Source organism: Dermacentor silvarum, chromosome 3, assembly GCF_013339745.2.
Source record: "Dermacentor silvarum isolate Dsil-2018 chromosome 3, BIME_Dsil_1.4, whole genome shotgun sequence".
In the NCBI taxonomy this organism is placed as follows: Eukaryota; Metazoa; Arthropoda; class Arachnida; order Ixodida; family Ixodidae; genus Dermacentor; species Dermacentor silvarum.
Genome location: NC_051156.1, coordinates 147,315,761 through 147,329,113, shown reverse-complemented (window position 1 = coordinate 147,329,113; position 13,353 = coordinate 147,315,761). Strand labels below are relative to the sequence as shown.

Sequence of the window (13,353 nt, the reverse complement as noted above, 5' to 3'; positions counted from 1 at the left end):
AGCAAGCCGCCTGCTGTGCAAACCGCTGCGAAGCGACATCCACCTTGGTATTCAGCTGCGTCGACGAAGGTGACGCCAGTGGTATTGGCATAAGCTTTGATGAGGGAGGTAGCTCATGCCTTCCTGCGTTCTTTGTTGTGGTCTGGGTGTGTGTTTTTGGGAATAGGGTAGGCGTGTATCCATTGCTGAATCTCGCGTGGTATTGGGTGTTTGTCTCAATGTTGGCGGTGGCAAGTGATATCGAGCTTGGTTAGAATGCTGCGGCCCGTCTCCGTGAGGGTAAGCCGCTCCAGTTGCGATCGACGTTGCACTTCGATTAACTCGTCTAGAGTGCTGTGGATACCTAATTGTAATAGAAGTTCCGTGCTGGTGTGGCTGGGTAGTCCAAAGGCTTTCTTATAGGCTCCTCTGATGATGACACTAGTTTAGTCTTTTCAGCTTTGTACCAGTTGAGAGATGGCGCAACGTGAGTAATGTGACAGATGATCAAAGCTTGGACAAGGCGGATGAGGCTTTCTTCCTTAATACTCCTTCGTCGGTTGGTCACTCGTTTCAGCAGTCTGGATGTATTGGTGGTCTGTCGAAGGATCTTGGAGATAGCCGTGCCGTTGGCGCCGTTGGCTTCTATGGTCATACCAAGAACGCGGATGCTAGGGACCACGGGTATGGGTCTGTCATCCCTCAGGTGGAGCTGGATCTCCTCGTATAGATTGTTTTTTGTTTGCTTTTCGCTCCTACGTCGTAAGACGAACGATCTTTCTATCCCACTTACCTTAATTTCATTCTTAAAGTCTTCCCGCAGTGCAATAGCGTTTGTGTGGTCCGTCAAATGCGTTTAACGTAATAACGTTAACGGCCCCGTGTCGCAGAAAGTCCGGCGTCGGCGCCGTTGTTCGTATGAGAAAAATCATCCCGAACCACGCAGGTCATCCGCGTGATGCGTAGGTGTTACGGAACTACTTGAATTTCTCAACATAATATGCGTCAGAAAATTTGTAAAGTACAAATTCCACAGAACCTACATCGTCGGATTGTAATTTGAATATACGAGAAAACTTATTGCTGTTACGCGGAAACTCAAACGCAAACCCCTTTTCCAGCTTCCGTTTGAGGTGCATCTTAGTGGGAGTGGCACGCCCCGCTCAACCCGTGTGGGGGAAAGAAAGAAAAGGGCAGAAAGTTCACCTTCGCGGATAGCGTTTGCCGCCAGCTACATTACAGTTACATAAGCTACAGTTACCTGGAAGCGTGAGAAGCAGTCAGGGATCTTTTAATGCTAGCGCGTTCCAGCCTGGAAGGCGAAGCTTAAGCATCCTCAAAGTTTTTAACATTTCATCGCCGGAGTACAAAAGTCATCGTCGCATCACCATACAGCACGTGATATATCCTAGGTACGCACGATTGTATAACGCAGTCACTGATGGCGCCAGAATCCGTGTGTTTTTTTTTTTTCTCTTGCGCTGGCCCACTACCTATACAGAACCCAACAGTCGCCATGTCGGGAGCTCGCGTCAAATGGCTGGTGTAGAGATCCTACCATTACCACCGTACTATCATCTTCAACATGGACGTCGTCGTTTTTGCTGTCGTCACACACACGTATGCTCGCAACCCACATACACAACTACTCAATTTACACAAATGCAGGGGTCCAACATGTATCGTTTTGTGGAACCACTTATTATGCTGGATGCCCAAGTGCCTATACATAATTTATAAATTCAAGAGTGTTTTAACGGCGTGTTTATGCATTGTGTGTGTGTGTGTGTGTGTGTGTGTGGGGAGGGGGGGCTCTATATACCGGGTGTTTCAGCGAACACTTTCAAAAAATTTTAAAGGTTGTCTGTGGCAGACAGCACGATTCTAGTTCATGAGCTGGTCTGCTCGAAGAGCCGGACATTACCTGGACCAAAAATTGAAATGCATAATTGACTTATCAAAAATTCACTAATTAAGTTTTCACCTAATTACCTTACGGAAATATTGCAAGTTACAAATTCTAGCCGTGGAGTTCGCAAGGCGGATCCACTTGCAACGATTTCTCAAGATGACACCAGTTTCGAAATATATAATTCCCAAACTTTCCGGAAAATACATTGGCGTTCCAGTTACACTTGTGCTTCAATGCATAAAACGGCGTTTTGTTAAGAAAGTAACAGGAACACCAATGCATTCCTCCGCATGCGTTCACGCGGCCCAGCTGGTGCTTGTATCAGACGCTTGCAACACTTACCCCCGTATTCAGTAATACTTCATAAGTTGAAGCCCATGCTTGACTTGATTTAAATGACGCCTGTCGTGAGCGCGCCGGAGAAAACGCAATGAGCATCCTGGGCACGTTCACGCCAGGCGTCACTTAGGTCAAGTCTTAAGATGCCTTTCTGAATGCGGGGGTTATTCTCGGCGTTTTTCACGCAGACACTGTCATTGTCAGCACTCCACAGTTAATCGAGCGTCATGTGAACGCCATATATGTTCAATCATGTTCGGCATGACAACCCCGCCATTCTACATCGGGTCGGTCCTTTTTGAGGCCACAAACGCTTACGTTTGAGGGACATTGCACAGAATTCCAGAAGTTTCGCGCAAAGATGCCCGCGTTGAGGGGAGATCAGGGAATGCCAGCTGCCGCAGTAAAGAAGCTATAAGACAGAAGGGCTCGCTTACTATGGCGACAGTTTCTATTGGCCTACTCTTTTTCCAATCTTAAAATAATAAATTATCATGTTGATTACCAAAAACATCGACAAATCACCATCACCAAAACGGGCGAAAGAGCCAATAAAGCTATTCCCTTTAAACTTACCGGCTACCTGCGCCGCTCTCCTCAGAAGAAAAATACAGGCACAGCGCGTCATTAGTAACATGTCCGCATTCGCTACAGCTTGTATGCTTAACAATCGCGAACCCGAATGTATAATAAGAAACGTACCTTGGAAAGCTTGCGTTCGCCGAAGTCGGCTAAGATGAGAGACGTCATACAGCCGCTAAAGTAGCATACAGCGTGGTAAAAAGGTAGCATGTAGCATTCGTTGACCGTGCTCATCATTCGCCTGTAACCAACATCAAAAAAATAGATGACACGTGTATTTGGCTGGAGGAAAGCTGAAACTGTTGAATTACGAATCTCAGCGAACTCTTTCTAACGAAATCCACGATGTGACAAAAGTTTAGCGAAAGAAAGACCAGTCCTGAGGTGCCATGTAGGAACGCCCGAGTTTGGCAAATTTCGGGATCTCCGCGACCTCTGGCGACGTCCTCAGCTGAATTAGCTAATGGTCCAAAAATTTAAGCTTCAACCCTCGGCGTGCCTACACTTTCATTGGCTTAACTAGATTCGCTCTTAGGTTACCATCACCTTGGAGTTACCTAATGGGCGACCGAAAAAGAAGCAGTCGCGTGGTCAAACCGTAGGTGTCCTCCTGTTATTTATCGTTCCATCGATTGCATTATCTGTGCAAGCAAATTATAGAAAAAAAATGTTATATTTTGACGTCAGGAAAGCATTAGTCGGTGTTAACAGATCGATATTGTTCGAAAGACGGGACACCCTCGTGACGCGCCCAAAAAAAGCATGGCAAGCTGCTTGCGCCCAGTTTGTATGTAGGTACCGGGAGGGTCACAGATGTGCGATATTGCAATATTGCGTTGATAATAATTAGCGCCGCTGGCGCATAACAATGTCCAGTCTTCGGTGTCTGAAACGAGGAAGCGGTGTGCGCAGGCTGCGCTCGTGTTGATGTGCATGACTTTATCTCGACAATGTATTGTCTCCTGTTTTCGCGCGTAGCGCGTTATTTTGGTTCACTGACAGCCGTCGATCAAAGTCAGGGGAGCAGGAAACTCGTGGCATTCCGTACAGCAGCCCTGCATCGCTAAAGTTCGCTTACATTAGCAAAGGAAACCATTCGTAACTTCGAGACTTTGAGGATTTTCCAATGCACACTTTCCTGTTCTATTTTTATGGGGCCAGTTTCTAGGAAGCATGAGTGATACCACCCAATAAGCGCAGTGTAAAGATTGCCTAAGACGCCTGAGACATTCGCTTATGATATTCTCGTCGAAGAGTACTGGGCTAGAAGTTCAAGCAGACCAGAGTTTAACATTGGGCTTGTTGGTAAAACATGCTTTAAAGTTGTGATTAGCAGGTCCGGGGAAGCAGATGAGACACCAGAGAGATAAGAGCGCTGAACTTCAAAAAAAATTATTTTCTTTTCAGGAAGCATCGCTATATGTGTAATCACACAGACGAACAAAAGTCATGTGCGGAACGCAATGAAATAAGCCCCCACAGAAAAAAAACTGGCAGATCTCACGCCCTGTGGGAATCGATGTTATGCGAAGCTGTGTGTGGGGAACCTACCAAGTTAACGAAAGGACCATGAGAGCACCAAGACGTAGGCGGCCCTTTCATGACCAACATGACACGCATCTCATGACATTCATGTTATGAGTCCTCGGGTACACCTAAGAGACCTTAAGGCGAAAGCCTTAGTCATGCTCATGACTATGACTTCGACCATCAACCTTTATACCTTTTCTTCCCTTAGTACCACATCCGAACCCATGACATTGGTTTTTGAGTGTTAATCTTATTTTTGCTGAGTCACTGTCATTTTAGCTGAGTCATGTGACTATGACTTCTACCACCATCCTTTAGTGTTTCCTTCACTTAGAACTCACGTTCGAAAACATTTCAATGCTTTTTGAGTATTAATTTATTTTTGCTGAGTCATTGACGTTTTTCCGAGTAATGCTCGTGACTATGACTTCTACCACCATCCTTTAGTGTTTCCTTCACTTAGTACCCACGTCAGAACCCATTTCTGTGGTTTTTGAGTCTTAATCTCTTTCGCTGGGTCATTGTCATGACCTACATGACAGGCATGTCATAACGTTTATGTCATGGCCTATCACTTACGTTTGTTATAGACTCCTGTCATACTATGCCAATTTTGGTATATACCAAGTTAACGAAACGACCATGAGAGCCAAAGACGTAGGCGGCTAGATAGATAGATACGGTCAAAGTAGCAAATCTTCGCCAAGAAATGCTTCCCATTTAATGTTCAACGTTGGTGTAACTCGAGGTATTTCATCACCTTGTCAGTGACAGCGACAGAGGTTGTACTGACGCAAACATCTTGCACACATCATATGTTTTCCGCTTCCATTATCTCGCGCATGACCTTTGTGTTCTGCAATGATGTTAAACACTGCGAATCTTGGGCGGCATCCGCACGTGCTGCAGTGGGCAGAACGCCATCCCTGTTTTTCGCGGTGTACATTGTACAAGTGTTCTATGAGCCTTTCATTTACGCATCGGCCTGTCTGTTTGATGTAATATTTACCACTCTCTAAACTTGTTTTGGTGTTTGATAAGGCACGCTCGCTTGATCCTAGCTACTGGAATGGTCATTTCGCACAGATTGCCTGTATGACCGCTTGTGACGAAACTCAGCGATGAACGCTTGACTGTAAATGTGCAAGGTGTGAACTGTGAACTTCTCTCTTCCTTCTCCTCTTTCAATCCCTTCTCCCCCTTCCCCAGTGCAGGGTACCGGGCTCAGCCTGGTTAACCTCCCTGCCTTTCCCTTATGACTTTTCTTTCTCTCTCGCACAGATTGCAAAATTTTTCTATGGCAGAAAATAAAAGTCCCAGGCCTGTGCGGCACGCGCAGCACAGTCACAGCGTAAGCTGGAAAACGCCTCCATAGGAGCTTCATTTTGCGCACCAAGCACTACAGGTTCCTTGCGGTGAAGTCTCTTCGCGTCGTTTTCACGACAACAATCTGAACTGCACGCCCGGCGTCGACGGCGAGCTGTGGCTTGCGCCGCAACACGTCGGGCTCTGCACAGTGATCCGCTGAGGCCGACGTCGCCTTTTTGCGGCCGCGCGCGTAGCTCTACGATTCGCTTCTTCAGCACAGGTTCGTACCCTACGAGGAGGCGCCATAACGTGTACGGAATAGTAAGCACAGGCATCCAGACTACGTGGCGCACATGTCACATCCCTTGACCCGTGGCACGATGCGAAGCTGTTGATGAGGATGACGATGATGGTTTTTGACATCCCCTTCCAAACCGGGTGGTGACAAATAGGCACCTAAACTACTTGAGTTAACCAGGTCCAGCTGCAATGCAGCATGACAAGGAGGTCCCAATTCAGTCTCCGATTCCGGGACCTCCTCCGGTATATTACATGTCGTAATACCTTCGTATGTAGTAATAAAATTTGATTCTCGTTTGATTCTGAACTGCTATTTGCAACTACTACATGTCGGGACACCTGGTGCAATACAACGCAACTGCAATGCAACGTTTGCAGGTATCGAAGCTACGCGGCGCGCATGTCACATCACGACAAATGACATGATACGATGCTAATAATGATGATGTTGATGATGATGATTTAATGGTATTCCCATTGAAACGGGACGGTGAGAAACGTTTACCTAGCGCCCTTGTTTTAATCAGGTATGCTACACATGTTTTTCATTCTAGCATTTTGCATACGTCTCCTTAATCGTCTTTTTCCTCCTCGAACCTCCTCTGTCTATCTTGTAATAAGTGCCTATTCAACTGCTACATTGCGTGCCACCTGGTATATTAATATGCAACTGCAATATAAAGGGTGCACGTAACGACGCTACGCGGCGCGCATCTCACATCGCGTGTAAATCGCGTGACAAGTGGCCCGCTACGATGCTAATGATGATGATAATGATGATGATTACGAGAATATATGGGCATCCTCTTTGAAACAAAGCGGTGACAAACACTCACCAACCTGCTAATGATGACGATGATTATTATTATTTATTGGCATCTCCTTTGAAACGCATGCGGGGACGTAGTCAGCTAGCCAGCTTGCTTTAATCAGGTACACAACATATGTTTTTTTAGCATTCTGTATACATCTCCCTAAACTTCTTTTTTTTCTCAAACTTTCTCTAACTACCTTGTACCGCTACGTGTGCACCTGCTACATGGCATGCCACCTGATCTAATAATATGCAAATGCAATGCAAAGTGCGCACGTATAAACGACACACCGCGCGCACGTCACATCGCGTGTAAAGCCCCTGGGCTTTAATCGCATGTCTCCTCGCGCAAGGGCGCGTTTATATTGCATTTTTCCGGTGCAAGTTAGCAAGCGTTGCCATGGCTCTGTAGGGCAAGTACCATGAACATGTGATATGGTGGGTCACAAGGATATTTAAAACGTCAGAAACGAATTGTGTATTGTGTGACATCTATTCTTTAGGTGTTTTTGGAGAATGTCCCAGAAGAACACGGCTTCCTTACAATCTATAAAACAGTGATGAATCGTTTCAGAATATGCACACAATCGGCAGTTTGTCGACCACGCCACGAAACAGCTCCTTTTTTCTAGCAAGTATAATGTGTGACAGGCACGCTGAACTACCGCGAAGCACTCGGTATTTCTGTCGGGGATCTGCTGCCTATGTTCGTAGTGTGTACGCTGCACAACAAATAGCGCCGGACTGGAGGTCTTTACTGGACACTTGAACATGCTTGCCTCACTTTTGAATATGTTTTCAGTCACCTTAAATTTCTGTAGCTCTTTGCTTTTCTTCTTTGGCTGAAGATTCTCCTCCCATGTAACAAAGAAAAAAAAAGCATTGGCGTGGCTCAGTGCTAGAGTAGCTGACCCCCGCACAGCCGGCCCGGATTCGATCCTGCCGGTAAGGGTATATTTTTTTTTCTCATTCCCGGCGATAGCTGTTACGGACACCGAACACCACCAGCAATGGCAGCGGGCACCATCGTCAATCGAAACGGCTATTGGATGAGCCCGTAACAGGTTACGGTGTAAAACAATTTTGACGTTTACACGCTGCGTGACCTTTTTTTTAAATTTGTGCGCTATTCTGCGCATGTATAGAATTACGGCATTTTTGTCTATACCAAGTTGGTCCATTTGGACTTACATTCGCTACAGACAAAAAATACGGCAAACTTCATCTCGCAGTTACTTACTTGGAATTTAAAATAGCGCGAAACACGCAACGCCAGTAAAAGAATAACACAGACACATGTCTGTGTCCTTATCTTACTGGTGTTCCGTCTTTCGCGCTCTGTTAAATTAAAATTAGGTATGTCGCACTAACTCATCCAAGCACCTGCTTTAGCACAACGACCGTCGGCGGTAATATGATTAGTATTCAAGAAATGAAGCGACACAGCGTTTTGCTGAAATCACGCTTATTTGAAATCTATTTTGGCCATTCTGAGATTTTCATTGATTCGGCTATATACGATGTACAGTGTTCCGGTATCAGTCAACATTGCTGTTGAACTCGCTTGCCAACGTCGCTAACGAGCATGACAGCATGACGACAACATTCTGAAATGACGACGATGTAACAAACAGGGCAGATTGATGACGCCAGCATGGAGACAATAGGATGACAAAAAGTGTATGGCGAGAATGACATGACGACAATATGACGATCACCGGATGACAACGCTGGAATGACGACGATGACACAAGCATGGCGACAATGGCGACAACGGTATGACAGCGGGTACATTGAGAGTGACTGTCCGACAATGATGAAATGACGATGCTGGCATCATAATGACGTCATAATCGCGATGACCACGTGATTATGATAGAGTGACGAAGAAGGAATGACGGCAATGCAACGACTGAACGACGACTGACAATGGCAACTGAATGATGATAGTGCTATGACGATGACTGTGTGACTACGATGGAGTGACAAGGATAGTATGATGGTAGTCGGACGAAGGAGCTTGAATAAGAACATTGGAAAGACCATGACGGAATAAGGGCAACGGTGTGACAATGAATTTTTTGAGACGACTCCATGACGACGACGCGTTGACAACGTTGCCTTCACGACGACAGCATGACTACAGTCGCGTAACAAAGATGTAGCGAAGACGTGTGCACGACGACACGAGTAGGATGACAAAGCTGGAATCGACTACGACGGCATCACGACTGTGAGCATATACCTAGTGGCCCAAGCTATTAGAAAACTTAGGCCACTGTGTCAGCGTAGAAGGCGTGAAGATGGTCGGCAGGACGAGAGTCAGCTGACCAAACTGGAATAACGACGATGGAATGACCACGATGGCTTCCTGATCATGAGGTTGGCTACCGTGGTAGGATGACTATGGTGTGACGATGTCGGCGTTATAACGACAGCCACGCGAGGGTTGGATGACGAACCTAGAATGACGAAGACGGAATAACCACGGTGGTATTACAACGACATAACTGCAATGAATGCATATAACGACGACGCAGTGACAGCGATCGCGTGACACCGATGGTATGACGAGAGTTGTATGGCAAAGATCGAGTGACGGCGATCGAACGACCACAATGCTATCTCTGCGATAATATGACGACGAATGCATCAAGACTGTTTGACGAGGATCGAGTGACGACAATGGCATGAAGAGAGTCGGATATCAGGGCTCTAATGACTTCTTCTTCTTTCTGGGGTTTTGCGTGCCAAAACCAGTTCTGATTATGAGGCACGCCGTAGTGCAGGGCACCGGATTAATTTTGACCACCTAGGGTTCTTTAACGTGCACTACAACGCTAGCACACGGGCGTTTTTGCATTTCGCCTCCATCGAAATGCAGCCTCGATCCCGCTACCTCGTGCTCAGCAGCGCAACGCCTTAGCTGACTGAGCTACCCCGGCGGGTAGAGCTCTAATGACAACAATGTAACGAATAGGACGGCATCACGACCACAACCACACACCTTGTGTCTTAAGCTATCGCGCAAATGAGGCCAATTTGTCCTCAAGCAACTTATCGAGGGCACGGGATAAGAGTAAACAAACCCTAAAGACTGAATTGCCGAGGCAAGTACGCTTGTACAGTGAACACTTATCACCTCATTTACACGACACAAGAAGTCCCAACAAGGTTTCGTGCTCACGTGCCTGCGAGACAGCAATCGCCCAAGTGCCCGATTCAAACCCGGAAATCTTGAACTTGAGCAAGCTGGTCACTAACGTGCTTTCTCTGGGACCTAAGTTCGCGGTTGAACCGAAGCGTTCTCCGCCAGAGGTCCTGGCTACAGCGAGGCATGTCTCCCGGCCTGCTTCTGAGCAAGAACACGAGCCCTGCATATCAGATGGTGTCGACATCCGGAGCCACTGCAAGTCAACTGCTTCAAAACTTCTGGTAAAGCGTGTTGCTTTATTTCTAGAATAACGTTCAGTGTGTGTCCTCCCAGCGGAGAAAGGGTGATATTTTGCAGCAATGTCAGTTCACTTTATCAAGATAAGGCCGGACGCGTGGTTTCTTTCTTTCTTGACTATCACAACACGGTTTTCTTGAAGAAAAACAACAAAAAACAACACAAGCCAATAGCATTTGTCGTAAGTTAAACCGGCAATCTGTTCTGAACGGTATGTTAACTCAAATTATTTTCTTGAAGTTTTCTTCAATGCGAAAACCCACAAGGTTGAGATGCCATTTAGACATCATTTCAGAAAATGGCACCTGACAAGAATGTACCACTGGATTCCTACAGAAAAACCTAAATCGTTTAAAAGCGGATGATTGTTAACATTTACTTTTTGCTTTTAAATTCTTTGAAAGTAACAAGCCCTGGTGCAGCCCAGCAATTTGTCAGCTCGCCTTCTAACGAAGCCTGTTTGCCTTTTCAAATGATGTGAAGGACCCTAATTATTTTTTACCACATGAGTCACTACGACAATGCGTTGATGCATGTATTAATTAATTCGGCCCTTAAAATTTCCAGACTCAGTCCGGCATTAGTGTAAGAGGCTTTTTAGAATTAATTCGTTTTTATTTACAGTCGACGTACATCCATCTGGATGGTAAACCTCACCTTCAAAAAGAAGGCATATGCATCGGATCATGCATTGCTCCCATAATCAGTTATTTGTTTTTAGCAAAACTTGACAGATCGGTGTTGGTTGCGTTCTTTAACACTAATGTCCTAGCTGTTTTCAGATGCGTTGACAACTTTTTTTCAATTTTTCTTCACAGTGATGCCAGCTCGTACAAGTCTGATGCTTTGCTTATTCTCGGCATAGTGCGTAAACGTTTTAGGCCACTACAATAAAGCCATGAATTTTCCAAGAAAGGAGTAAAAGGTTCGTTGACATTACTTTATTTCTGCATAAAGTCCGTTGCTGCTGGATACACTACACACGTAGCAATAAGCCACTTCCATTTAACTCCGCCTACTGTAAACTTATAAAACGTCGCATTGTTAACTCACGCTTTATAAATTTCCGACGAAAATCATGCGAACACACGATGATTCCGAGCTTCCGTGAGCGACCTGAAAGGTTAACTACGGCAGGTTACCCAACTGTTGTAGAAGCTTATGTTGCCGAAGGCCTGCTGCGCAGTTTTTGTCCATTGTGGTGTAGATAGATGGATTTTATTGATAGGAAAGACAGAGAGGTCGACCTGAGCTAGTGTACTCTAGTCTGCTACTCTGTACTGCGGAAGGGGGAAGGGGAGTGAAAGTAGTGGGATGTATGATGATAATGATGATGATGATGGTGATAAGTGCAAATGAAGCAACTCTGGATAGGCAAAAATTGTAGTAATTGCCGTACCTGCACAGAATGGCGCTCAGTTTGAAAAGGTCCCGCAGTGTGTAAACGTCAAAACTTTTTCTGCCCCGGGAAGGTTAGGCAACCTCTGCAGTATGACTTTCCCAGTATCTGGGCTAAGTTACGATCCCTTATAAAACACCAATATCAATTCAAAGAGCTTGCGAAGAACGTAGTTATTCCCTTGTCCCATGGTAAATATTACAGAATACAGACAGGCCGGTGCATAAATGAACGGCGAAAAGAATACATGTACAATGTAAACCGTGCAGAACAGGGATGGCTTTCTGCCCACTGCAGCACGTTTGGATGTTGCCCAAGATTGACAGATTCAAGATTCACATCGCAAAACACAAAGAACTTGTCACGCGCGTGATAATCGAAGAAGGATAAAATGTTTAAAGTATATTTGCATCCGTACCCCCTCTGTCGCTCTCAGTCACAAGGAGATGCGATACCTCGACTTCTCACATAGTTGAATATTTCATAGCGTTCTGCGCATGGCTGTTGTGCTTCTGTGTTACTGTATGTATATATAGCGATGCTTTCTGAAAATAAAATAAATTGTTAGAATTTCAGCGCTCTGTTCTCTCTTCTGTCCCCTCTGATGTAATGATGTAATGACGCTGGTAATCAGAACTTCCAGCACCAGACCACGGCTGATGGATAGTGCTGCCAGATGGTGGTTTATATATAGAGAAAACATGAACAGGGAGAAAATCAGCGACTTGCTCTTCTTCACCACAGGTGTCGAGCAGACGGATTGGATCTTCACGTTTGATGTATAACATATGAAATCGTCTGAAAGAGTCCACCGGTCGGTTAGAGGCTCTTTTTTTCACACGACTCAATACAAGACTTTGGATCCCGCTTATGCAGGTGATTACAAGGCGACTGCAAGAGGCGACATTGACTTGTTAGGCTAGTGATTTTTGACTTTTCTGTGATCACGCTCTTTACGGTTTAGAGCAGTTCTGAGCTCCGCGCTGTATTAATAGGAATCTTTACATGGCTTGGGCTTTTGCTGGAGAAAATTGTCATCCTTGCCATTCAGACCCATCTCGGTGAACCGATGGACTTCTTCGTTAATGTCTCATATACTAGTCACAAGAGACAATTCAGCTGTACAGAAAAACCTGAATAAGCAAACATAGTCAACAAATTTGAAAGCAAAGCGGAGAAGTTTACTTACCGCATCTGAACCGTTTCGCATAAGGCCGTCAAGGGCGCGAATATCTTAAGAGGGGGCTGAAACTAATTGTCAGGATGAACAAGGAAAATGCTAAAAGTGTGACGTTGTTACATTCTGTAGATTCATAGCGCAAGTCTGTAACATCACTACGACAGTTCTCAGTTAAATTATGCTGCGGAAGGCATTAAAAGCTAGAAAAATCTAACAACGAGCGGCAGTAGTTTGCTATAAAAAATTGTAGTGGGAATAACTTTAGTTTCCTACGCCTATTCTGAATACCAGGTGTGTTTAAGTCAGCAAGACTAAGTAGTCTCTGCTCTAAATGTGTGGTCACAACATCTTCAATAGATCTGATGCCCTCCTGTAAAATTACAGGAGGGAAGTTAGCACTTACGTAAAAAAGCTTCAAGTAATAGTTTCTGACGGCGCACCATGCGTATTGGTAGTCATACCGATTCCTGAACAGTTTCCATGAAACATATCTTCATGCAGCTGACCACGAAACAGGTTTAAAAGGCATCCGATCGGCCACAGTGAGGGGTCATCCAGG

At 45.4% G+C, this 13,353-nt stretch overlaps 1 protein-coding gene across 1 annotated transcript in view; it reads right to left on the bottom strand.

The window, feature by feature from the left end:
* Positions 1-13,353, bottom strand: part of LOC119444880 (nose resistant to fluoxetine protein 6) — a 423,598-nt gene that overhangs the window by 95,599 nt on the left and 314,646 nt on the right. The window contains exon 13 of the mRNA XM_049663713.1: positions 2,933-3,053. Coding sequence (XP_049519670.1) covers positions 2,933-3,053 — 121 coding nt within the window. The remainder of the gene's footprint in view (positions 1-2,932; positions 3,054-13,353) is intronic.